Source organism: Microtus oregoni, unplaced genomic scaffold, assembly GCF_018167655.1.
Source record: "Microtus oregoni isolate MIOR12 unplaced genomic scaffold, Mior012 000026F_ref0000081, whole genome shotgun sequence".
Taxonomy (NCBI): Eukaryota; Metazoa; Chordata; class Mammalia; order Rodentia; family Cricetidae; genus Microtus; species Microtus oregoni.
This window is the reverse complement of record NW_024543085.1, coordinates 25,621,202-25,649,079: the sequence shown is the minus strand read 5'-3', so window position 1 is coordinate 25,649,079 and position 27,878 is coordinate 25,621,202. Positions and strand designations below refer to the sequence as shown.

Genomic DNA, 27,878 nt, shown 5'->3' with positions numbered 1-27,878 from the left:
TGGGTGCTGGGACTCAAACTCATCCTCTGTAAACAGCCAGTGCTGCTAACCGCTGAGCCTTCTTTCTAGTTCCTACTGTGGTCTTTGGAGACAGGGTATGTAGACCAGCCTGTCTGAACTGGTGCCACACTCCCTTGCCTTCTGAGGTGTACACTGCCAGCCCTGGCTTGGTTGCCATGTTTTATTGAGGAGAATCCTATGCATATAGAACCACTTTTCTGGATCTTACAGTTAGTTCAGTTTTTACTTATACTTCCTAGATTAAATATTTTCCTTTGTGCTATCTCTAAAATAAAGACTTTTTTTTTTAACTAGTTTGTATTTAATTTGGGGAGAGTTTTCTGAGGGAACCATGCTTGAAGAAAAGTGCTGAAGAAGAAAAATGTCCCCACCCTGGCTTCTCCAGGGACAGGCAGGTTCTGTGTCCATCTCCCGCTGTTCGCCCTTATGCACAAATAGTCTGCACACACAGTTTGACAGGATGCTCTGGGCTGGGGCTTCTGGTTTACTTCCTGCGTTTAGCACTTGTTAAATGCTTGTGAACACCTTTGCAGTGAAAGGGGGTCGGAGCAGTTGGGTAGAAGGTGACCACTCTAAAAGAAAGCGGCATAATCCTGAATTTGTAGGTAGCTGAGAGGCTAAAGAAACTGGCCTCTTGCAGGTGGTTTGCCCATTAGCTGTGACCATGAGCAGTGTGTATTAAGCAAGTGGACAGGATGTTCTGTGTACGGTGTAACCTTGAAGCCTTCTACTTTCATTTTCAGAAATGGAGTCTAAAGTAGAAAAGCTGTTTTCTTCTTCTAAGCATTCAAGACAAAGTGTGACTTGTAAATATGAAGTATGGGGGGGCAGTTCTTTCCTTTCTTTTCTTTCTTTTTTTAAATTTACTTAGAAGAGTTGAGCATAGGTACATGTTTTGTTTTTAAAGTGAGAAGTAGTGGCTGGAAGGTGGCCCAGTGGGTGGAGGCTTGCTGCTGGGTCTGGTAACCTGAGTTAGATCCTCTTGACCCGCATGGGAGAGGGAGAAGACTGCTCCACATGCTGTCCTCTGCCTCCGCTGTGCACTCTCCTGCACATCACCCGTCTACCGGAGTAAGTGTCTTGAGAAATAGTTAAGTGAAAGGGAAACACAAATTACTAACCTTGTGTATATACTGTTTCAAAGAACTGAAAAGGTTAAGGCAAAGCTGGAAGCCAAGTGTGCTGGTTTCTGGGGTGAATAAAGCTGCTGGTAGGAGATTATTTTCCCGTGTCTTGGCTGTTCCTCAAATTGAGTATCTTTGTGGGCAATGGTAATGTGTTTGTGTGACAGGATCTAGCTGTCATAACCCTGCTGGCTCACAAACTCGTGGCAGTCCCCTGCCTCAGCCTCTGAGGTGTTAGGATTATAGGCACGAGCCACTATGTCCAGGTGAATTGAATATCTTCAACGGAAGATTAAGCAGTTAGTTATACTGCACATTAAAACTTATAATATCTGCTTAGGGAAAAAGAATCCAGAATTATTTGAAGAAAAAACAAGTGGGAAAACATGAGCCACTTGAAAGTTTAAAATGCATCTGAGAAAGCTCAGAGAAAGGGCTTTATGAGCTTTGTTTTGTCTTTAATAATTGAACTTGACATGAAATGTACGTGCCTGCGAGCACCAGCAGTGGGGCTTAGTGAGTAGTTTAGACTGAAGCAGCAGATGAAGACACATCCTACCATTTAACAAAAGGGAGGCAAGCCTGCGGTTTTAGTTTTATGAACTGTGTTTCCTTCACTTCTGTAGATCTATAAAAGTTATACATAGCTTCCCCTAAAGACTATGCCTAGTGGTGGTGGTGTCATTATCCTGTAGCTTACACTAGTGGCCAGAGGCTCTGTGAATGCCTCCTCTAAGCCAGACATATTATCAGTAGCAATTGCAGCTGACATGGCCATGTGTCCTGTGCCAGGCATGCTTTTTTTTTTTTTTTTTTTTTTTTGCACTTTGTGTGGCTTCCTCAGTCCTCAGAGTGACTATAAGAGATAGCTAGTGGTGTTCCACAGAAGAGAGTAAGGCTTAGGTTAAGTAAAATTGCAATCAGCGTAGGCTGCCCAAGTCTGGAGTTTTCACTCTGAGCTACTAAATTCTGTATGACAGATACTCCCTGGCCTGGGTGGCGAGGGGTGAGGCCTCCGTTACCAGGGAATGTCTCAGAAGATAAGTCTCATAAGGCTCCTTGAAGCCTGACTCTGTTAGTGAGAGTGTATGCTTTTTCCTCAGTGTATCGTGTAACCTCATAGAGTACATTAATGCAACATCTGATTTACAGAGATCTTGTTCACAGAGGGTGGTTTAAAAAGCTGATTTGTGAACTAGTATTTCTCGCTAGGAATCCATTGTTGCCTGACTAATAGTGCCTTACTAGTGCCAATCCTGTAGGGTGCCCAGTCAGTGACCTGCCTGGACTCAGAGGGAGACAGACAAGCAGCCATGTGTTCCTCCTAGTTACCAAATTCTGTTCCTTGTGTTTTCAGATGTTATGGGAGTGTGGGTAAGTATAGAGCCAGAGAAGTCAGACCTGCTTTTCCACCCACTCCCCAAGGTGTCCTCGTGGGACACACAGGCCACAGGTGCTTAGAATGGCATCTGGACATTGGTGGTAGGAAATGAGGGCAGTGGTTTGTTTTGGCCCAAAGCAGAATTGTATATACAAAATAAAAATTTAGGCTTCTCTTTATTTTACAATCATGTCAATAAATTGTCTTCTGACTTATAGATTGTGTTTTCCAGTCCTTTGCAGGGGAGCAGGGGGTGTTGAGACAGGGTCTCACTATGTAGCCCTGACTGTCCTGGGATCAGGCTGACCTCAAACCCAAGAGTTCTGCCTGGCTCTGCCTTCCTACTGCTGAGATTAAATGCATATGCCGCTGTGCTTGGTCTTGTGTTTTCCAGTTTTTAAAAACTTTTACTTGGAAGTGTACCTGGTTTGTACTGAGCAATCTTTTAAAAATTGCTTGTGTGTGCTACGATGTGCAGTGGGTGGTGCATGTGCCCCTGTGCACATGTGGAGGTCAGAAAACTACATTGTGAAGTTGGTTCTCTTTCCACTTTATGGACTCCAGCCAGTAAAGGCAGGTAGCCAGACTTTGTGGCAAGCATTATTCTGTCCTCTTTCCTCTCCTCCAGGCTCCATCTACAGTAGCCTCACAGCTTGAGGTCCCTTTGTACCTGTCTGGTTCCTCCTTTTTGCTACCAGGGCAATCCTGTTTAAAGTTTAACTTTGGCCTTAACTCATGAGCAGTCCTCTGTCTCAGTCTCTGGAATGCTGAGATTGCACATGTGTGCCACCACAGTGGTGTGTTTTTTTTTTTCTTTAAGACGGTCCCACTAGAACTTGGTATGAGTTGTATGCTGGTATCAAATTTATTGAAACCCTTGTATCAACCTCCCCAGTGGTAGGGTTAGAGGCATGAACTACCACTCCTGGTTTGGAACTAAACTTTATACAAGGTTTATCAATTAGCTTCTCCCCAAAATTTATTTTTTACCCCCAAATTAAGCTTGTGCCTCCTCAGCACTGGAGTTAGAGATTTGTCAGGCTCTTTTATTCTGTGGGTGCCTAGTGATCCTCCAGTTTACTGACTGAGCCATCTCCCCAGCCCCAACCCTTCCACCTTCATTTTTGAGACAGGTTCTAGTGTAGTCCCTGGTGACTCCCGAAGATGACCTTGAACTCTTGATCCTGCTGTCTCCACTTAACAGGTACAAGGCATGCGGACCTCATGTCGGTTCCCCAATTATTTTTGTTCTCACATAGCTCCTCCCATTTTCAGTCATTTGCCTCTGACTTTTTCTCCTTGCTCCTTATATTATAGTTTTTATATTTTCTTTGTCTTTTTTTCCTTTGAGAGAGAAGGGCTTTATTTGCAACAAGTTTCTGTTAATAGAGGCATTGGTGTCTCAGTTTAGAACTCTATACATTGATTTTCTAACAGAAAGATTGATGAATAAGGATTATATTCTAAAATGGGGAATGTCAGATACAAGTTCGTTGACTTTTATTCTGGAAAAATTGCATCCTGAATTCTGAGTAAGGAGCGTAGGAACTTCTGAAATGAGATTGTTAGGGAAGTGTTGTGATGTTTTACTCCATTGACTTTTGGCTCCCAGATATATCACACACCAGGCTTGATCCTAGTTATGAACGTCAGGCCTTAGCGTGGCTAATTTCTTTCCTTATCTTAAATTATCCTTTCGCCTCTGGGCTTTTACCTTTCTCTATTTCTGTGTACCTTTCTTTACTTCTTTGTGTCTTGCTGTGTAACTGGGTGGCTGGCCCCTGGTGTCCTCCTTGTTCTCTGAGGCTTTTTCCTCATTCTTGGTTCTCCTTTTATTTATACTCTTCTGCCTGCTAGCCCCGCCTATCCTTGTCCCTGCCTCGCTATTGGCTGTTCATCTCTTTATTAGGCCCATCAGGTGTTTAGACAGGCACAGTAACACAGCTTCACAGTTAAGCACATGCAGTGTAAACAAGTCATACGCCTGAAAATAATATTCTGCAACAGGGAAGGGCTGTTGGGGTCAGACCAATGGTAACCCACACCCCGGGAATTCTCTAATATGAGGAACACATTGGCCCTGGAAAGTGGGCTGAAAAGTGGAAATGTACCAGAGGCCTTTGTGGCAGTCCTTGAGGTTCGGAGGCAGGGCTTGTGCAGATAGTTAGCTGTGCCTCAACGGCAGTGATCACATCTAATCTACATAACAAATCAGCTACTTGGCTTTAGAAATGTGGAAAAAAAACCAAAACTGTGAAGTAGTTCTGAAATTGAAGATGTTTGTTAAGACAGGGTTGATCTTTTCACAGTAGGGTTCCTCCAGAAAAACCTTCTGGACTCGCTGGAATGCATCTGTTTGAAATAAGGAAGCATATTTCAGTAATAGACCCATCCCATGTAATTTCCTGGTTTTGTTTTGTTTTGTTTTTTCGTTTTTCCGAGACAGGATTTACATAGCCCCTAGCTCTCCCAGAACTGGCCTTAAACTCTGAACCACCTGCCTCTGTATCCCCAATGCTGGGATTAAAGCTGTGTGCTACCACGCCTGGCCTTTATGCAATTTACTTTTAGTGGAAAAACAATAGAAATTTTTGGATATAATCCTCATTGATTGGTATTAATTTTAGAAAAGTGATATAATAGGTAGAAGCCTTGATTGAGAGATATAAAGGTTTCTATCTTATTCATTGGCTTTTTTTTTTTTTTTTTAATTTTGAGACGGGGTCTCACTGTATATTACCTGATTGGCCTGAAACTTGCCTTATAGACCAGGCTGGCCTTAAACTCACAGATCTGCCTACATCTGCCTCCTGAGTGCTGGGATTAAAGACATGTTACCCTACTTCTTTAGTTCTGGAAATAATAAGATGTTAAATTCTTAAATCTTATATTTTAAAAATTTAATTCTTTATGTGTATGAGTGTCTTGCCAGCATTTATTTGTCTGTGCACCACTCTGCTGCTTGGTGCCTGAGAAGACGAAACGAGGGCATTTGTATTTGTCCACTGGGACCAAGTGAAAGACTGTTGTGAGCTGCCATGTGGAGCTAGGAACTGGAGCAGGTCCACTGGAAGAGCAGCCGTCTTTCCAGTCTCCATCTCACACGTTCTTTTGTTGACCATCTACTGACGGTGAGAAAATGGTTACTTCCGGGCTGTCTCATTAGCCGGAGTTAGAAGAAAGTACCAAAGGACTCTCGTGTGCCGTTTTCACGCTAGACTTTGTACAGCAGTAACGTGGGCTGTGTATGGATCTTGATCAGCTGCCCTTGGGCAAGTGAAACCCTGGTTTATAGTGTTTGTGGATTTGAGGTGTAAATACTGTTGTTCTGGGGCAGGCCTGTCTACAGTGTGACTTTGGGATGAGGTAAATACATGACTTGAATTAACCTCAGCTAGCCATGATGTGTATTTTACAGTTTAATCTTAAGCCCTTTTCTCTCCCTCACTGCATGCGCGCTCGTACACACACACCATCTGGAATTCAAAGGACAGCTCGTGTAGTCCATTCTCTCTCTCTCTTTTTAAATATTTATTTATTATGTATATAATATTCTGTCTGCCTGTATGTCTGCAGGCCAGAAGAGGGCACCAGACCTCCTTACAGATGGTTGTGAGCCACCATGTGGTTGCTGGGAATTGAACTCAGGACCTTTGGAAGAGCAGGCAATGCTCTTAACCGCTGAGCCATCTCTCCAGCCCTCTCTCTCTTTTTTTAAATACCATGTGGGTCATCTTACCTGCCTATTTTTTTATTTTTTTTTAAATATTTATTTATTTATTATGTATACAATATTCTGTCTGTGTGTATGCCTGCCGGCCAGAAGAGGGCACCGGACCCCATACAGATGGTTGTGAGCCACCATGTGGTTGCTGGGAATTGAACTCTGGACCTTTGGAAGAGCAGGCAGTGCTCTTAACCTCTGAGCCATCTCTCCAGCCCCCCCTGCCTATTTTTTTAAATGTTGGACTCAGAGTTTTTTTGTTTTTTCTTTTTTTTTTTTTTAAATATTTTTATGGCTTATTTAACCTTTTTTTTTTTATGTGCATTGGTGTGAAGGTGTCAGATCCCCTGCAACTGGATCTTCAAACAGTTGTGAGCTGCCCTGTGGGTGCTGGGATTTGAACCCAGGTCTTCTGGAAGAGCAGTCAGTGCTCTTAATTACTGAGCCATCTCTCCAGACCCTGGACCCAGAGTTTTATAGTAGATCCTTGTCTCTTACTGGTTGACAGATTTTTTTTTTTTGCAGGGGTGAGGGTGGGAGCAATATTTAAATAAATGTTTCCAGAATTAAAAGTAGGTGACAGGACACCCCATTTCCAAGCCCCAGTCTTGGATGGTCAGATGTCTACTAGACGTCTTTACTGATCCTGACCTTCAGATTTTATTGCCCTAACTGGAATCTGTGTCCCACACTCTTGGTGGATTTTATGATTCCCAAGTAAGTCAAAGTGTTGCTGTTATCCTCAAACATTGTTCATACTTTCTGAGCTTGGCTAACTCCCCTTTGTTGCCCTTATCTCCTGCCTAAGTATGTAATTAAAGCAAGGTAATTTCTTGGGCCCAGATGAACTAAACTCACAAATCTGAAAGTTAAAACTGGAAAGCCAGTATTTGTCAGTGTGGACCAGTGTCTTGTCTCTGTGTGGGTGGACATAACAGGGAGTCAGATGCCAGGAAAAGAAGGATGTTTGAGAAAGAGCTTGTTTCTTGATGTGTGTGAATGTGCTTAGTCTGGCTCTAGTGGAGCCGTGCTTTTTAAGAGACCAAGCTTTGGGATTGTAGCCCTGCCGATGCTTCCTGCTAGGCTCATCGTCAGTACTATCCTGTTTACATCTGCCTTTACCTCAGAATTTATTTTCAAGTGTCATCTTCATGTCAGGAATGTCAGGTGACTTAGTATCGGCACCTGTTGAAAACTTCTGCTTCCTAGGCTAGGCTGTGTGTGAGTGCTTGCCTATCACCTTCCTTCTCCATAACAGCGGAAGGAACCGGGAGCTGGCTAAAGACTCTCCCATTTCCCACTGTCTAGCAAAACGCACAACTGTTCTCAATACATTCACTTAGTCTTTCTCTTTTTAAAATAATTTAGTTTTATTTATTTTTTGCCCGGAATGTGTGTTTGTGTGAGGGTGCCAAATCTTGGAATTACAGGCAGCTGTGAACTGCTATGTGGGTGCTGGGAATTGAACCCAAGTGTGGAAGAACAGCCAGTGCTTTCAACTTTGGAGCTCTCTGTCCAGCCCAAGAAGCAACTGTCTGTAGAAACGGGAAGTTAGGGCTAGCTACACAGAAGAAATAGACAGCAAAGTTCCCGAGGGTGATGTTGTATTTCAGGAAACGAAAGACAGCACAGCTGATAGAGGCCTTTTGTGTCAGTCCCTCTGTGAGTTGGACGAATGAATCTAGACAAGACTTGTATAGGTTAATATCTAATTGGAACTGTTAGTGTTAGAAGTTGGGATTATTGTTATTTTGTGATCCCCCTCCTCCCCCCCCCCCCCGGGTTTCTCTGTATACAGCCTTGGCCGTCCTGGAACTAGCTCTCATAGACCAGGCCGATCTCAATCAAACTTAGAGATCGCCTGCCCCTGCCTCCCAAGTGCTGGGATTAAAGGTGTCCACAATCACCTCCCAGCTTGAATTTGGGATTTTAAGTGTATGTTTGGCATTTGCTTTTCTGATCATTTGTGAATGATCAGAAATAAGATTGAAGACTAAAGTTGTACCAAGGGGATAAGGGGGTGGCTTTTAACTCCAGTACTCAGGAGGCAGAAGCAGGTCGATTTCTTCTACAGAGCAAATTCTAGGCAGCCAAGGCTGCACATAGAAACATGTCAAAAAAAGAAAGAAGGAAAACTGGAGTTGTTTCTTACATGAGATATGTATTTTTGCAGGAAAATCATGGGAAAGAATTAAGATGAAGCCTGAAAATGCTTAGCAATGAGGTTGTTTACTTAATTTGAAAGCTTTTCCTCAGATCTATCTTGAGAAAGTTGGAGTTGTACTGTGTCCTGTCTCCCACCCTGTATCTGTGACTGCTATGACATCATGTCTGAGCCATTTGTGCTGATTTCTGATTGATTGTCTCAGTGGCACCCGAGCTACACACAGGAGAGGGGAACTGGAATAAAGATGGTTTTTTTAAATATTTATTATGTATACAATATTCTGTCTATGTGCATGTCTGCAGGCCAGAAGAGAGCACCAGACCTCTTTACAGATGGTTGTGAGCCGCCATGTGGTTGCCGGGAACTGAACTCAGGACCTTTGGAAGAGCAGGCGATGCTCTTAACCACTGAGCCATCTCTCCAGCCCTCAAACATCCACTTTTATATTGTTTTTGTACCAGGTAACAGCCTGTTTGTTGCTGTATCAATCACCTCTGCTGGTTGGGAGCAACCAGTCCTGTTCGAATGGCAGAGCCCGCCGCTACCACCTGTTACTTACATGGTGCCGGAAATAGCTCTCCAGCACCCGCGTATCACATTGCCGATCCAGTTACAGTGCCCTTTCCTGTCCCTGCTCTTGACTTTCCAGGGTTTTGTGCGCTTTTATTGGATTGATTTGCCTGCGGTGAAAGTAGTCACAAGACTACTTTGTGGAGTTGGTTTTCTCCATGCATGTTTATATAGTTTCTGGAGACTGAACTCAGACCTCTGTGCTTGTGCTGCATACATGGAACTGCTTATACCATCTCACCAGTGCAGGTGTTTCTCGTGTGTGCGCGCCCATGTGCGCACGTGTCTCTGTGAGTGAATACCATGCTTATTTGGATGCCCTCATAAGACAGAAGAGGGAATCAGATCCTTGGGAACTAGAGTTGAAGGCATGTACAGGTGCTGGGAACTGAGCTGGGATACTCGGAACAGTAGTGAGGGCATGAACTCACGCGGGCCAGGATGACCTGTACTCTGTTTCTGCTTCAGTGTTGTGATTACAGATACGCATCACTGTATCTCATCTGATTTTGGGGATTGAACTTAGATTTCAAGCATCCTAAACAAGTACTGTTACTGACCAAGCTACCTTGTCCATCCCCATAAAAAATTCTTCTCTTTTGCTTGTTTTCTGTGGATTTTTAAAATAAAATCAGTGATATAGTTGAGTTTTCTTCCCTTTTTCCATCTTAATCATAAGCATAAATAAGACAGTTTCAAATAGTGATTTATTTGTGTTTTTGCATGCTGTGGCCAGTGTATGTAGGTCAGAGGACAACCTGCAGGATTCAGTTCTGTCATTCCACAGTATGGGTTCCTGGATTGAATTCAGGCCATCAGTTTTGGCGGCAAATCTGATCTCACTGGTTGATCATCTTCCTAGTTTTTGTGTTTTTTTTTTTTTTTTTTTTTTTTTTTGGTTTTTCGAGACAGGGTTTCTCTGGCTTTGGAGCCTGTCCTGGAACTCGCTCTGTAGACCAGGCTGGCCTTGAACTCACAGAGATCCCCCTGCCTCTGCCTCCCGAGTGCTGGGATTAAAGGCGTGCGCCACCATCGCCCGGCTTCCTAGTTTTTGTTTTAAGACAGGGCCTCACTAAGTTGCCCAGGTAGGTTTGAATTGGGAAACCTTAGCCTCTAAAGTAATCGGGATAATGTCTGCATCACCAGGCCTGGGTCTAGTGGGTTTTAAGCAGACTTTGATTCAAGAAGAAGCTGTTGTTTTCCACATTACTTTAGACTACTTTTTAAAATAAACTCACGACAGTAATTACTATTTCTTATAAGTCTTCCAGATGGACGGTAGAAAATGGGCCCGGCTGAGTAAAGGCGTACCAGCTCATCTTAAAACAGTTCCCTGTTTAGTGGATCACTTAGCATACCCGCTAGTTTGTTGTTTATTTTTTAGTTTTTATTTTTTGAGGCAGGGTTTCTCTGTGCAGCTCTGGCTGTCCTGGAACTCACTCTGTAGCCCAGGCTGGCCTTGAACTCAGAGATGCAGCTGCAGCTGCTGTATTTATTTGTACTTTGCTCTCTTCATCTTAAAATCTCGGCAGTGAGTAAACTTGAACCTCTTACTCCTTTGGACATGTTGCTTTAAAGAGGACTGAGAGTGTGCTGTTTTCTGGTCCTTTTAAATTTGTATGAAATCAAAATTGAATGCCACTTAGTAATTGACGCCTGCTGTGCCTAGTGAACGTGGAGCAGTAAAGGGAACAGCAGGTGTCAGCCACTCATACTCTGGAAATGCAGGCGTGTCTAACCTGCGTGTGCGTCACAAGAATCCTAAGACAGCTATGAATGTGGCCCAAAATCTCCGCAGATGACAGCAGACATGACAGTGTCGTGTCAGACAGGTCGGGCAGCCGGAAAGGGAACAAAGCTGTCTGCACCAGATCTTTACAGAAGCAATTTCTCACCTCTTCATAAGGGTAAACTAACTAGTTAATGTAGATGTGTGTTTTATTTTCTTTTTTTCTCTGGGTTTACTAACATTTAAAATTTTAAAAGCTTGTTTTAAGAAACATTCGTTGTTATTGAAGTCATACAAGTAAGGTGGGGAACTGTTATCTCTGGACACCCACACTTACAGCTGAATGTGGTAGTGCACACCTGTAACTGGGCACTTAGTTTTTTGTTTTTTTTTTTTTTTTTAAGCATTTTATTTATTTATTATGTATACAATATTCTGTCTGTGTGTATGTCTGCAGGCCAGAAGAGGGCACCAGACCTCATTACGGATGGTTGTGAGCCACCATGTGGTTGCTGGGAATTGAACTCAGAACCTTTGGAAGAGCAGGCAATGCTCTTAACCACTGAGCCATCTCTCCAGCCCCTGGGCACTTAGTTTTTGATCTTCCTTGGCTGTGTAATGAGTTTGCATCCAGCCTGGGCTACAGGAAACCTGTCTCAAAAAAAGCCAAAACCAAACAATGCCAGCATTTGGAAGGGGGAGGCCAGGCAGATCTCAAAGCCAACCAGCACTTCTTAGCAAGCACCAGACCAGCCAGGACTACGTAGTAAAACCCTGTCTTTTTTTTTTTTTTTTCTTTTAATGAAGCCAACATTTTAGCAACTTTAGAGCTTTGTAATGCTTGTGCCCTGTTCAGTCAGCTGCAGAGTCTGGTAAGTCTCCTCTCATTGTGACCCTTGTCTTTGTAGAAGTAGAATGTCCTCCTCTTTGTTGGCCTGGCTTTTCCCTGTTCTGCACACCACAACTTGTCTATCCCTGAAAGCCCACTGACACGAACTGTGCATGGAATACTGGAGCCCTGACTGGATCAGGTACCCTGAGGCTCCACTATCAGTTCTTGCCCAGCCCTTTCTTACTTTACGTTCTAGCATTCCTTCATCAAAGTAAACTCTTGATGTTCTCTGGACCTATCTTAAGTCTTTGCTGTTTTTTTTTTTTTTTTAATCTTAATGTTTTGTTTTTATGAGACAGAATTCCCAACTCACTGTAGCTAAGGACCACCTTACACTCCTGATCCTTCTGCCTCCACTCTTAAGCCTGGGGTTATGGGTTATCCTACTACTTCTGTCTTAAGCTTATTCCTATCCCTGTGTGTCCAAATAACATTGATTTTTAAGATACTGTGTAGACTTAAGTTTGATGTTACTGTTCTGTTACATGTATGATAGTCTTTGTGTGTGTACCTGCCATGGTATTTGTATGAAAGCCACGGAATAACTTGCAGGAATCCATTCTTTTCTTGTAGGTCTCAGGGATTGAACTGAAAGCCACCAGGGTAGTGACAAAAGCGCCATTATATGCAAAGCCAACTTGCTGGCCTTGGAAGAATTCTGACTCCAAATTCTAGTTGTGTTTTTGCGTTTATTATTTCTATTTTGTTGGGGTTTAAAGCTTGATCTTTGAAATGGGCTACCACATTTTAGTCCAAGTCTGCCTTCTGGAACTCACACTGTAGTCTAAGGTAGCCTCAAATTTTCATCAGTCCTCCTGCTTTTCCTTCTGGAGTACAAGAGTCCAGACATGAGTCACCGTGCCTGGGTTGTATTTCTTACTTAAATGAGTATATCTTACGTTCCCATACTATTTTTAGGGTTCCCCGTAGGCAGACACTGTTTAAGAGTGATTTTTGTTTGGCGTCTGGTGCTTATGTGGAAGATGTGTGGAATTTTATTTAATAAACAAGCTCTGGTAGAAATGAAGTCTGTGCTTTTTTGTGGACAGTTTAAGGAGTTCCTATTATTTCATATAGAAAGCTTAAAAATGGTTTTGGGGAAATACAGAGCATAAAATATCTTGACCTCAAAAGATAATGATACTTACCTATTTGTTGATTGCCCTGTAGTGTTTCCTTTCAGGTTCTGAGAAACAAAATAATGATTTGCCCTAGTTCTTTGCACTTGGGTTTCATAACTAGAACCCCTTCGCGCACACACATACATACACCCTCTTTCTCACTTTTCTTTGTGCTTATTTTCTTTAGGATTCTTTTGTTATTTTTCTGTGTGAATGTGATTGTGTCTTATGTAAGTGAAGTTACAGGTTTCACTTTTGACTTTTTCACAGTTATAAGCCACGTGATATGGATTCTGGGAACCAAACTTGGACCCTCTTATTTTATATGTATGTGTGTTTGGTCTGTGTGAATGTCTGTGTCCGCACCATCTATGTACAGTGCCTGTGGAGCCTGAAAGAGGAGTTACAGATGGTTGTAACCAGTTCTCTGGAAGAACAGTAAGCCATCCCCACAGACCCTTGCTTATTTGCCTTTTTTTTTTTTTAATTTTTGTATTTTTGAGGCAGTGTTTCTTTCTGTAGCTCTGACTGTCCTAGAACTCACTCTGCAGACCAGGCTGGCCTGAAACTCACAGCCATCAACCCGTGTCTGCCTCTGCCTCTAAGTACTGCTTTATTTTTTAACATCTTGGATTTGTTTTTATTTTTTTGAATAAGGGTTCTATTCATAGGGAGAACACACACACTTTTTTTTTCTTTTGTAGAGAAAGGCTCTCAGTTTGTAGTTGAGGTTGGCCTGGAGCTTGCTTTGTAGCCCTCGTTACAGTCAAGTTTGAGGAGTTCTATCTACCTCCGTCATGTTCGGGGCCTAATCTTTTTTTTGTTTGTTTGTTTGTTTGTTTGGTTTGGTCTTTTGAGACAGGGTTTCTCAGTAGCTATGGAGCCAGTCCTGGAACTTGCTCTGTAGATCAGGCTGGTCTTAAACTCAGAGATCCGCCTGCCTCTGCCTTCCGAGTGCTGGGGTTAACGGCGTGCGTTACCACCACCCAGACAGTGCAGTCCAAGTACCTCATTTTAGCCAGCACCGTGCTTTTGTGCAACTTACAGTCACCAATTCCAGGTTGTTGTTCTGTCCAGAGGCTGGTTGTCATGGGTTCATAAAAGTCATATATTTCTCTTTTCACTGTGATTGGATTGGCTATCCCACTTTCCAGTTTCCATTGTTCCCAGCCCCAAACCACTTAAGCTTAACTGCAGTGTTAACTGTTGATTTTTTTATCTTGACAGAGCCATCTTCTTGATGTGAAGTTTGTTTTCTTTCTTTTTTTTTTTTTTTTTTTTTTTTTTTTTGGTTTTTCGAGACAGGGTTTCTCTGTGGTTTTGGAGCCTGTCCTGGAACTAGCTCTTGTAGACCAGGCTGGTCTCGAACTCACAGAGATCCGCCTGCCTCTGCCTCCCGAGTGCTGGGATTAAAGGCGTGCGCCACCACCGCCCGGCGAAGTTTGTTTTCTTAAAATCTGTATCACTTAATATTTTCCTTTCCCCAGACCAAGTATTTTGCCTTATGAAAATAAGGTCATTTCATAGATTTTGGAGGTTTTTTCCCCCTTCCATTTTTGAGAAAGATTCTCTTGTTGCTAAGATGAGCCTCAAATTTACTATGTTCCAAGGTTGATGTTGAACTCTTTATCCAATCTATACATTTCAAGTGTGGTAGACCAGACTGGCCTTGACGCACGCTTCTGCCCACCAAGTGCTGGAGTTAAAGAGTGTGCTACCATGGCCCAGCAATTCCTAAACTTTTTTTTTTCTAATTGTCTATTCCTATACTTTTAAGGCTAAGATCTTAACTATTTTGCTTATTGAAGCTAAAGTTCTCTTCATTTCTTACAGAGCCTGTGAAAGTTTGAAATCAAACAAAAATGGAATAGTATTGCAGCCAGCTCCCAAATAGTGACACAGAGAGTTATTATTAATTATGAAAGTTCGACCTTAGATTAGGCTTGTCTTACTATCTTTTTGGGTTTTTTTGAGACAAGGTTTCTCTGTAGCTTTGGTGCTTGTCCCGGAACTAGCTCTTGTAGACCAAGCTGGCCCGAACTCATAGAGATCCACCTGTCTCTGCCTCCCTGGGATTAAAGGCGTGTGCCACCACCACCCAGCTTGTCCCACTATCGCTTATAACTTAAATTAACCCATTGATTTTAATCTACTTTCTGTTGAGTGGCTCGTTAACTTCATCTTTCTGTATTGTCAATGCTACTGCTTCCTCCGTGTTTGAATGGCAACTCCACTTTTTTCCCAGAGTTTCTCTGCCCGTAAGTCCTGCCTATACTTCCTATGTAGCTATCGGCCATTCAGCTTTTTATTACACTATCACAGCAATACATTTTCACATGGTGTGCATATAGCTCAACAGTGGTGGCTCGCAGGCAGGTGGATCTCTTTGAGTTCTGAGTTTGAGGCTTACCTGGTCCGAGTTCCTAGGACAGCCAGGACTATACTGAGAAACTCTGTCCTAAAACACTCCCTCCCACCCCCTCAAAAAAAAAAAAAAAGGAAAGAAAGAATGAAAGAAAAATAAGGTGTCTAGGAAGATGGCTCAGCAGTTCAAGAATACTTGCTACTCTTCCAGGGAGGACTTGGTTCGATTCGCAGCACACACATGGCTAAACAAAACCATCTTTATGGGGGCTAGAGAGATGGCTCAGAGGTTAAGAGCATTGCCTGCTCTTCCAAAGGTCCTGAGTTCAATTCCCAGCAACCACATAGTGGCTCACAACCATCTGTAATGGGGTCTGGTGCCCTCTTCTGGCCTGCAGGCATACACACAGACAGAATATTGTATACATAATAAATAAATATTTAAAAAAAAACAACCCATCTTTATTCCAGTTCCAGGGGGTCTGATGCCCTTCTGGCCTCTGTGGACACTGCACACAAATGATGGAGAAATACACACAGGCAGAACACCTATACTGCATTTAAAACAAGAGGACCCGGGTTTGTTTCCCAGAACCCATAGCAGGCGGCTTACAGCAGGGAGTATCACTGAGATACTTGAGTCTTGTGCCCCACACTGGGCTGTTAGGAGACCAATCCTAGATATCATACATCTTAAATACTAAGTATCGCCATGTTTGTCCGTCTATAAGAAGATTCTTTGAGTATTACTCCATCTGATAATTTTCACCTTGACAGCTGCTCAGTTTCTCAGCTTCCCTCTGTGGTCACTTCTTAAGGAGCATTGGAAACAGCTCGGTCTCAATGTGGAGGGAAGCGGCCATGAAGTGTCTGCTTCTAAACAAAAGCACATTCTTTGCCCTCGTCCTTCCTGGGACAGCTCTGGAACCCATTTCCTTGATGAAGGCGTTATCCATGAGCTGAGTACACCCTGGTGTCTTTGAATCCTAGGTCCTTGACCTGTCTGTGCTGTTCATATGGCAGAAGCTTAGTTAGCCCGTGTCACTTTTTGGAAGATTTCTGCATTATATAAAAACCACTTAAAACCCTGATAGACACATTTTGCCAAGCATGTCAGTTATCTCTCAACAGTTTAGAATTCACCTTTAAATATTAGATTGTGTAACCATAATGCCATTCAGGGAAATAAGGTTGTGGGTGGCTGGTATTTTAAGAGTGAAATGGACTTAAGGTGAAACACTAAGTAGGTAAGAGCTAGTATTTTGTGAATAACATAGAAATGAATAAAAGGTGATTTGTGGGTTTGACAGGTTTTTTAGCAGCAGCACCTGAAGAATTTGTAGCCTTTTTTTTTTTTTATGTAGTAAAGGAAGTCTTTTGTAACACCCCAGATGATAAAGGAGTTTGTACTATGTGTCCACGTTGGCTAGTCTAACCAGCCTGTCTCGGCAGATGACTGCCTTCCCCTGTCCCTGACTCCGCAGCAGAGAGGACAACTATCCTGGAACTCGCTCATAGAGTAGCACCTGTCTCTGTCTCCTTAGTGCTGGGATTACAGGCCTGTGTCACCACCACCTGGCTTCTGGGTCTATAGAAAGGTTTCATTGCTTACATTGAGTTTCATTATCGCTGGTGTTGCTTTCCCCTCATGACATAGGTGCTTTTTGAAAAAGCTTTAAAATGTTTTAAATGTGTTTAGTTTTGGAGTGCTTCGAAGATGCTGGGGTGGTTCACTCAGGAAAAGACATTACCCTAAAACAGACATACAGACATACATGACTTGACCAACAAGAAATTATGCCAGTTTTCCTATGTCCAAACTTTTTGAATACATTTTTCCTTGTTACAGGGAGATCAAGGCCTTTACCACCTAAAATTTCTGTTGTGGAGTCATTAATGAGTTAGGCCACAAAGCAGAAACAGGACTTTACAGCAGTAGCCTTTTTACTAATGTGGATTGATTTAGTATCCTGTAAATGACTCATACTATTCTTTGTGTGTACACTTGTACACAGGCGTTCATGTGTGTGTGCGTGTGGGGGCTAGAAGTGTGTGTACGTGGAGGCCAGAGGTCTGTGTACTGTGTATGCATATGTACACATGCGTTCATGTGTGTGTGTGGAGGCCAGAGGTCTGTGTACTGTGTATGTATATGTACACATGCATTCATGTGTGTGTGTGTGTGTGTGTGTGTGTGTGTGGAGGCCAGAGGTCTTGTGTGTGTGTGCACATGCATTCATATGTGTGAGCGTGTGGAGCCCAAAGGTCTGTATGTGTATATGGTGTATATGTGTAGTACACATGTGTTCGTGTGTGTGTGTGTGTGTGTGTGTGTGTGTGTGTAGGCCTGAGGTCAGCCTCAGGTATTGTCTTAGCAGCCATCTTCTTTGTTTTGAGCAGTGGGGATTGGTTGGTTGGTTTGTAGCAAGATCTTACTATGTAGTTCTGACTGCCCTGGCACATGCTGTGTATATCAGGCTAGTTTTAAAAGACTGGGATCCACCTGCCTCTGCCTTTTGAGTGCTAGAATTGAAGGCCACCATGCTTGGCCTACCATGGTTTTGAGGCAGAGTTTCTCACCAGGACCTAAGACTTACTGGTTATGCTGACTGGTCATGGAGCCCCTGGGATCTGCCCGTCTCTGCATCCTTGGTGTTTGTTAGGGTTGTAGCTGCAGACCATCATGCCTAGTTTTTGGAGTAGGTGCTGGGGATCAAACTCAGCTCCCCGTGCTTGCATGGCACGCTCATTGCCAAGTAACATGTCTCCCTGGTCCTGACTTTAAACTACTAGAGTTGTTATGTATGTTTTACATTTACAGCAGTGTAACATTTGTAAACTGGCAAGTCTCAGATGTTACCTATAGCTCTTTCATGTGCTATATAAAGCCTGTGTAATTTCCTTTACTTTCTACTTCAGCATCGAAAGCAAACATGAGGTTACAATTCTAGGAGGACTCAATGAATTTGTTGTCAAGTTTTATGGACCACAAGGAAGTAAGTACATGTGTGGGTATGTGTTCTTTTTATAATCTTTACTAGACAGTAGGGCTATCAACAGCAGCCAGCGAGTGAAGAAATCTTTGTTATTCATGCGTTTATTCTCTCACAAATTTTGGGTTTTGTTGTAGATGGGCAAACAAGTGTTCTTTGAATAGGATCCAGGTTAAGTTTCTGTGTATATTAAGTATATATTCTGTTCTGTTTTTTTTTGGGGGGGGGGTGGTTGGTTGAAGTAGGAAAAATAAGGAACATGACTATCTCTTACTAAATAATTAGTGGTGTTTAACAGTATCATGTAAGAGAGTGAATATTTGCTTGACTCTGGATAAAAGAAAATGTGTGTGGTGTGTTTTGTTTTTAATTGTTTTCTGGTACTGGTGGTTGACCCCCCGTGCTTGTGCATGTTGGGGAAATGCTCTACCACTGAGTTACATTCCCCAGCCCTTTCTTTGTTTACTTATAAAAGCGGTTTATTTTCTATGCATATGAGTATTTTGCCTATATATGTGTGTGCGCACCATGTGTGTCCTCGATTCCCTGAGAAGCCAGAAGAGGTCATTGGCTTCCCTGGAATTGGAGTTAGGGGTTGCTGTGAGCCACAGTGTGTGTGGGTGCTAGAAATTTAACCTGGGTCCTCTGCAAGAGTAACAAGTGCTCTTAATTCCTGAGTCACCTCTTTTGCCCCCCCCCCCCCCCCCCATCTTTTTGCTTTTAAGCAGGTTCTCACTAAGTTGTTCAAGCTAGCTTGAAGTTACTCTATTCCAGTCAGCCCTTGGGTCCTCAGCACCTTAGCTTCCTAACTAAATAAGTGATGATAGATTCTAATTAGAACAGGATAGTTCTAATAGAACAAGCTGTTCTGTTAGACAAGCCTAAAGAAAAAGCAAATTAATCCGAACATAGAATTATCTACTCTGCTGATTATAGTTTGGTCCTGAACTTTTTTCCCCTTTGAGACACGATCTGTAAGCCTAGAACCCGCCTTATCTCCTGATTGCCTGCATTGTAGCCTATGTCACCATGTCCAGCTAGTTCCTGACTCTTTAAGCAATTAGCTTGAGACTTTTTTCAGGAGAGAAAGTGATTTGATGTTCATTTACACTTGTGTTTATTTTCTCATTTGAAGACACAGTCCTGTCCTAATGGATAACATGTTTTATTTCTGTTCCAGCACCATATGAAGGCGGCGTGTGGAAAGTTAGAGTGGATCTTCCTGATAAATACCCTTTCAAATCTCCATCTATAGGTATGTAATGACTTGGCTTCTGCAAGACATTCTGAAATATAAGAGGAACATAAAAATCTTATATTTTGTGAGAGATGATTAAGTCCCAACTTCCGAACTGAATTTCTCCTTTCTTGGCTTTAAAAAAAAGGTTTATTTACTTATTATGTATGTGGATCTTTTGTATACATGTATGTCCTCACACTGAAAGAGGACATGGGGTCCCATGGGGCTACAGTTATGAGCTATCTTCAGAACTAATGCCTAGTCTCCTGAAGTTTAGACTAACTCCTACTCCAGCAAAAACCTTTTTTTCTGAAGTTTGCTTTGCTCCCAGGCTTTCAAGTTTCTGTGTAGAGCAAATAGTGTGTTAGGAGGATGTGTGCAGTAAGGATGATGCGGGAGTTGCAGCCTTGCCACGGTCTTAAACCACTTCACTTCCTGTAGAGTTTATGTACTAAAGAGCATCTGTAATTCTTTCCTAAGCTGGGGAATTCTTAGTGTTCTTTCCCTTCGGATCTTTAGGTAGGTTCTCTAACCCTGCAGCCATCCCCGAGATACTTATGGATCAACAGATGAGAAATGGCTTCAGTGCAGCAGGGGCCTCTGAGCTGTAGCCATAGGGGTGGCAGCAGCTCATGGGCATGCTGGATAGCAGCCTGCGTGGCTGCCGATCAAAGCCTTTCCCCAACTTCATTCCACAGCGACGAGAAGTGGGTGTCAGTCTCTTCAGAGGGCTTTTCTGCTGTGGTTTCCCATGCCTGATTTATTCATGTGTCTCCTAACTTTAGTGTCTTGTTCTATTGCAATATTTCAAATGTAAACTTTAAAATGTGTCATAAACATCTATTTAAAGACAGAAAATTGGCATTCCAAGTATATATAGTTTTGTTGTTTTGCATTGCTGCTTACAGGAAACAGGGCTTGTAGAAGCCAAGCGTATACTGTGGGAATGCAGCCTGTGCTGCAGAAATGTAGCTCTTCCTTAAACTTTAACCTCTTGTCCCAGGCAAAAGGTACATTTCACTATAGCTGTCTAAACTTTATCCTAAAAGACTCTTTTCTGCTCCATTGCTGGGGTCAGACTCTGGACCTGGCACATTCTAGGCAGGCACTCCACCATGTAGCCGCATGCGTCTGCTGCCCTAAAATACCTAAACTTAAAGTATTCTTCATCTGCTAACTAATGACCCAAATTCCCAAGTTAATGACATGGTATATAGTTGGTTATGACCAAGCTAATTTAACATTCCTAAGTTTCAATTTGCCATTCTCTATGCTTTTCAGAATTTGATACTTTACAAATGAATGTCGTCTTCCTTTGAGGAAGTTGATTTAGTTGAAATACTTGTACAAGCTGTTCTTTCCTTCAAAGGAGAATTACATAAGAGTTAATCAGTTTGTGGGTTGACCCATTTTCAAGTCATCAACAACGTAATACTGTTAAGATGTGCTTTAAGCATTTTGAGAGGCAGTAGCTCATTTATGAAAGGCAAGACTTAGTCTTTGAGTTGTGGAGACATGGAATTAAACAGAAGAGAAAGGAAATGAGATGAACTCAACTTACTCGTAAAAATCTTTCTCACATAGTGTCTGTATCTACAGTTCTTTTTTTTTCAGTTATTTACCACTCTTAAGACAAGCACATTTACAGCATATGTGGCTTTAAATGAGCTAAGACTATATAAAACAGTAACTGATGTTCATATATATAAATACTGTTCCAGTATCTACAGTTCCTAAGTTTTACTTAAGCTCTTAAATATTAAGATGTGGAATTGAGAGGCATAGCTTGGTGGCAGAGTGCTTGCCTGGCATGTATGAGGCCCTGAGTTCAGCCCCTAGCCCTTAAGTAATAAATAACACATCTTCTATGTTAGTGCTGTGTGTGCATGCGTGCACCCACGCCCACCGCCTCTGTGAAGACTCTGATAGGCCTTCGGTCTGTCCGGTTCGCAATTGTACACCATCAACCTTAGCTTGGATTTTAAGATACTTATGAGCATATAATTTGTGTGTATGAGCTAATGTGCAGGCGTGTGTACTTGTTGGTGTATGGAAGTCAGACGTCAACCTCAGGTAGTGTTCTTTAGGAACTATATACTTTGTTTTTGAGACAGTCTCTCTTGCTGGGACCTAGGTCTCACAGTTAGGCTAGGTTGCCTGGCCAGTGAGCTCCAGCCTGTCTCTGTCTCCAGCAGTAGGATTAAAGACAGGTGCCACTGCCTACAATAATTTTTGGGTTTTTTGGTTTGTTTTTTTTTTTCCATTTGTGGACAGACTTTCTTTTTTATTTTTTCCCTTTTTTTAAGACAGGGTTTCTCATTAGCTAGAGAGTCAGTCCTAGAACTTGCTCTGTAGACCAGGCTGGCCTCACAGAGATCTGCCTGCCTCTGCCTTCCAAGTGCTGGGATTAAAGGCGTGTTCTACCAATGCCCAGTGAGATAGGAGGATTGCTTGAGCCTATAAGTTTGAGCCAGTTGAACAACATATTGACACCCCCTCCCAATCAATCTCTTTAAAATATAGGAAGTTGGACCGGGTGCTTCATGCCTCTATAGTCCCAATAATCCAGTGGTTGAGGTAGGAGGATTACTCGGGGCTAGGAGTTGGAAATCAGCATTGCAACATATCACGACCTCACCTAAATTGTATTTATATAAACACAAAACAGGAAAAATGAACACTACATGAAGTGGTAATTACTTGAAGTGTCAGCACTATGAGAGGGTGGAGTCAAGAGGGCCAAGGACTCAAGGGACTACCTGGGACCCTGTTAGAATTAGGTGAATTCTATGTGCTTGTTGTTAATTGACTCATTAAGTACTCAAAGGGTATGACCACACTTCTTGACAATTAGGAAGGTTGGTAAGAATAGATGGACATAAAGCACCAAATATTCCTTAGAAGATGTGTGAAGCCGTGCCTCTAGAAAAGAGAGTTTTTATTAAAAAAGACATAGTTTGCTCTCATTACAAAGCGTTGGAGATGTGAGGGCAAATGGGAATTTTAGAAACATTCAGAATCCCAAATAGTCCTCAGTCCATGAAGACTCTGCTGCACCAGCTCTCATTCTGTTCTCCAGACTCTGTGTTAGCTAGAGAAAGCTTCCACCAGTGCAAGGTGTGGATCCTTGTGAGTTCAAGGCCAGCCAGGTCTGCAAAGTGAGTTCCAGGACAGCCAGGACTGATACACAGAAAAACCCTTTCTCTAAAAACTTAAAAAAAAAAAAAAACCCTCAATATATAGATGGAAACTCCAATAATGCTCTATTTTACTAGCAACCCTCATACACAGCTACTCAGGGCTTATGGCATTGAAGGCTATTAGAATGGGTGGATATCTATTTAATATCACCCTACAATTTGCCCTCTAAACCCAAGGATTCTGTATCACTGACTGGACCCACCCACTACGCACCAAAAACAATCTGAAACCTAGTTTATCTATTAAGGAATGTGTACATTCCTGAATGATAAAATGTAACTAATCGCGTAGCATTCGCCTTGTCTCGGTTATAGGCAATCCACACATAATCGCAACACGTGGAAGGATTGTGTCAGTCACAGAACACTACTTACTGTGCTTGTGGAGCACGTGAGCTTTTGTGGGGCTTTGGGCAGTAGTGGTCCTGCTGCGGGAACAACTCCAAGGAGGGCTGCAGAGGAACAGCTGGGTAGGCAGATAGCCATTTCTGTGGGAAGGCCATGGGGTTCACAGAGGACTGCTGCCGAGTGATGGTGGTGGCAGCTCCTCAGTCTCAAGCTGAACAAGGGCTGGCTGGTAGGAAGAAGCTGAATATCTGAAAATCCTTGGTTAGGAAAGGAGACTGTAGGAGAGGAAACGTGACCCAGAGGCATTGTTGTTTGTAGATATGACAATTCTTTGTGTGTCCTGGGAATATGAAGTGGGCAAGGTGGCGCACACCTTTAGTCCCTGCCCTTGGTGGGCAGAGGCAGTGGATCTTTTATGAGTTCAAGGCCTGCCTTGTCTACAAAGCAAGTTCCAAGGCTACACAGAAACCCTGTCTTGGCAGAGGGTAGGTGTCTTAGTTCCCTTTGAAAAGCATGTTTACACCACTTAAAATTTATGTTTCTGGTGTTGGGGAAAGCCCTTGTTGACAAGCACTTCAGAGATGGTCTCATTCAGTTGTCTCAAGGCCGAGAAGTAACACCATAACGAGTTGCCAAGTCTATGGAGTTTGCTACATTCTGGCGGGGTTTTTCTGATTGTTTTGTTTTTATTCTGTCAGAATACTGTTTAATTACTGTTGGAGTATTGTAGATTATATGTCCATTGTGGTGCGATTATATGAAATGTATATCAACATCAAAATCACAGACACACTTTGACATTTTCTATAAAAAAAAATGGTTGTGGGGGTATAGAGAGATGGATCAGTGGTTAAAAGCTCTTACTATTCTTGCAGAAGACTAGATAGACGTTGGTACCCCATACCCATGTTGGACAGCCTATAACTGCAGCTTCAGGGCATCCCAGTGTCCTCTTCTAGCCTACTTGGGCCTCTGTGAACACATTTATACACATAAATTTAAATTTAAACCTTCATGGTGGTGGTGGTGGTGGTGCACTCCTTTAATCCCTTGAGAGGCAGAGGCAGGCAAATCTTTGATTTCAAGGTCAGCCTGGTCTATAGAGCAGGTTCCAGGACAGCCAGGGCTGCAAAAGGAAACCCTGTCTCAAAAAAAAAAAAAAAAAAGATTAAAAAATAATTTTTTAAAAAAAGTGATGTTTGTGTATGGTGGAGAGTTTCATTTCTAGGATGCAAACAATAGCAAGAAATTATTTGACTAGACATGATAGGGAACACCTGTAACCCCAGCACTTCAGAGGTTGGGTCAAGAAGGTTCTAATTTTGAGGCTAGCCTGGTCTCCATACTGAGACCTTATTTCAAAAAAGAAAGATGGGGGGGGGGTGCGAGGTAACTTACTTAAGCTCAATAAAATGAAATTAAGTTCCTTTTTTCGTTGTCTTCTTTATTAAGAATGCTGGAGATTGAACTCGGGGCCTAGTGCATTCAAGGTCCTCTTAACACTGAAGTGTATACCCCAGTCTTTGGATTTTTTGTTATCTTGAGACAGGATTAAGCTCTATACTTTGTAGATGAGGCTGACCTCTAATTTGCACTGTCTCCTGTTCTAGGTTCTATGCACCACCATTCTTAGTGGCCAAAATTGTCATTACTGCATGCTTACAGTATGCCAGTTATTGTAAGGATGCTATACTTACGCTAAGTTGTTTCATGTTCCTGACATCCCTCTAGTGTGTGGATGACATTACTTACTCTAGTCTTGAGAATAAAGAGCTCCCTGTGTTAGACAGTCTGACATGAGTCTAAGCTTTTAACCATGACTTTGATTGTTAGAGACAGAACAGATGTGGTAGTGTGTACCTTCAGAATCCCAGCGTTAGGAGACATTGGCAGGCAGGTCTCTTTTGAGTTTGAGGCCAGCCTGGTCTTCATAGCAAGTTCCAGACTAGTAAGAGTTACACAGTGTGAGAGATGTCTTTAAAAAAGTTTAGAAACTTGGAAATTTTGTACTGTCTTCCTGCTGCTGTGAAAATCCTTCCAGATCTCACAGTGTGACTGGATAAATGAGCAGACACTGAAGGATAAAAATGAAACAATCAATCAGCAGACAGGCTAAAGGTTTTGGTAACTTACTAGTTTAGTAGAAGAGAAGTACTCTTGAAGGGTGACCTTTCACCTTTGCTTAGTTATAAATGTACTTTTCTTACCCACCCAGCCCTCAGATTCCAAATTAGCAGAGAAAAAGACAGAAGCAGAAGAGAGGACCCTCACTAAGTTATGATTGCCAGAAACTGATCCTCAGTTCAGAAGTTTCTCCAACACAGGACTTTGAGAGTGAGCTCCTCGCTTGGTTCCTCACCTGAACAGAGCCCAGCTCCGTCTCTCCTGTAGGGAAGGCCGCTGTGAAGAGACTGCTGCCCCGACAGTGCACACAGCTGGGTCATTCCAACGCCGAGTGTTGGGGGCGGAGATTGAAGCTAAGACTCTATAAAAATGTATATCCTGAGACAGTACAGGAAAAGATGCCTTTTAGTTTTGTGTTTCTGTGTATGTGGCAAGGAAGAAGGGCAAAGGCCTTTTGGTACCGGAAATTGAACCCAGGGCTTCATACTTAAATAAGCACCAGCTCCACCACCAAGCTGTTTTCTTCACCCCTAAGTATATTTTAAACGCCTACTTTAGAAAGCAGAACCTTGGTTTTGAATTGTCTGTTTTCTGAGAGTGTTTATGTGGGCATATGTATAACATTAAAGTAACGTTTTCACTTACTATTTTCTCATAAGGATTCATACACTTACAGTTAAATTGCATCAGCCACACAGCAAACCTCAACCACTTCAGTCCTGGCTATCTGTCCCTGGGATAGAGCTACACGTCTGCCTTTGTCTTTCTTTCCTTGCCGTGTATCCTTAATCATTTCTCTGACTTTGCATTATCATCAAGATAAATTTGGCACAATTTCCAGAAAGGGGATTGACCCTCGCATGTTTATTCACCTATAGATTTGGTCATTAGTATGAAGCTATAAAAGTAAAATGTTAAAGCCACTAAGGAGAACACTTGTCTAGTATACGTGGGACCCTGAAGTCAGTCTCTAGTGTGTGTGTGTGTGTGTGTGTGTGTGTGTGTGTGTCCCGTCTCTGTCTCTAGGACATGCTGCGTTTACTCACCATGTTTCCATGAAAGCTGTCTTCAAAATACATTCTCTTAAAACACCTTCATAGTAGTTTATGGTCAAATGGAATCAAGTATTGGATGAAATTCTCTTGTTTGGACATACTCCTTAGTGTGGTAGCAGTATTGCCAAAAAGAAGGAGACTGCCAGGGCCAACAGGCTCAGGCCTGAGAACCTCCCTTCTCTGAATTCCTGTCTGCTTTCCCCAGTCTTCTCTCTTCCGAACACACAAGTTTCACTGTTGGCAGCATTGTCCAGGTAATAAATGGCTTTGTCAGAAACTCTGCACACAGCTTGTCCAAGAGTAAATGTAAAGTAAATGTTCCTTTTTATTGATTGGCTCTGGGTTTTATTTTGTTTTTTAACAGTTTGAGCTGAGCATATGCCTATAATCTGTGTACTTTCAAAGGAGGTTCATCGCAAGTTCCAGGCCAGCCAAGGCTACATAGACCATGTCTGAAACACACGCGTTGATGTTCATATTCTCCCCACCCCTCAGGCGCCTGGTGTATCCTTCCAGCATCAGACAGTCTGTTAGGGGAAGGATCCAGATGGAGTCGGAAGTAGGGGTATGATGAATATGATCAAAGTACGTTGTATACATGTATGAAATTCTCAAGGAATAATTTTTGAAAGAAATATTTTTTTTCTTTTAAATAAAAGCCTGCAATTGGAAGATCTCTTTATGGTCTGAGAGGGTTTCTCAGGTAGTGTTGGTCCGTTAGTACCTGGTCCTTGAAGGTGAAGTTGTCAGTTGATATTGCTCACTCTGGAATAGTCAGTGGGTTTCTTTGGCTCTCTGTGGTAGTGTAGCACAGTAGTTCTGGATGTGTTCTAGAATATTCCACGTAGTGGTGCTGCCCTACAAAGCCACTGTCCTTTAATGACTTTGCTGGCCATTTCCTTTAAAGTCCTCTGTTCTTGGAGCTCTTGGCACTGTTAACTAAATCCTAGATTTTTGGCGCTCATAGCACCTCTAGAAATTGAGTAAGAATGGGGGTTTTAGAAGTGAAACAGTCCAGCTGTTTATCTTCAAAGATGACAAAACAGACCCATGTTTGGAAATGAGGTGACTGACTGGACCAGAGCCTGCAGTTGGTAGCAAAGTGAGGGCCAGAACCCTTTGCCAGGTTAGTACTTTGCCCTTTCTCAAAACTTTGATGGTGGTATTCTTTTTTTTGTCCCAAGACAGGATTTCTCTGTGAAATAGTCCTGGCTGGCCTCAAACTCAGGGATCCGCCTGCTTCTGCCTCCCAAGTGCTGGGATTAAAGGTGTGTGCCGCCACTGCTCGGCGATGGTGTTAATTCTTTTATTTTTTAATAAATTTATTTTATTTTAATGTACATTGTGTTTTGTCTGTGGGTATGTCTGTGAGGGACTCAGATCTCCTGGAACTGGAGTTAGACAGCTATAAGCTGCCATGTTGGTGCTGGGAACTGAACCCAGGTCCTCTGGAAGAGTAGCCAGTGTTCTCAACTGCTGAGCCATCTCTCTAGCCCCTGATGGTGTTAATTCTTAGCAGCTCTGGGCTCCAGATCTTTTGTTACTAAAAGTATATTTAAGAAGTTTTTGGCACTTCTTTTATATGCTCCTATATTTAAAAAAGGCCAAATTGAAATTTAGCTGAAAATAGTGTAGAAACTGTATGGACTCTAATTGTGCTTACTCTTCAGGCTAGAGCCAAAAACGGGGGATACTTTAATTTTTCATGGATAACTTTGATGTAGTCAGAGCTCTTGACCAACGTCATTCTCAGTCCTTTAAGGTGCCCATCAGATTGCTGAGGCTTAATTCCCATGTAGGATTCCCAATTCCCATTCATTCCATT

The 27,878-nt window shown here is 42.5% G+C and overlaps 1 protein-coding gene across 2 annotated transcripts in view; it reads left to right on the top strand.

Annotated features, from left to right (window-relative positions):
* Ube2h (ubiquitin conjugating enzyme E2 H) overlaps window positions 1–27,878 on the top strand; it is an 85,309-nt gene that overhangs the window by 24,694 nt on the left and 32,737 nt on the right. For both annotated transcript variants that reach the window (XM_041675444.1, XM_041675443.1), the window contains exons 2-3: window positions 18,013–18,089; window positions 19,267–19,341. In XM_041675444.1, the coding sequence (XP_041531378.1) occupies window positions 18,013–18,089; window positions 19,267–19,341 (152 nt within the window). The remainder of the gene's footprint in view (window positions 1–18,012; window positions 18,090–19,266; window positions 19,342–27,878) is intronic.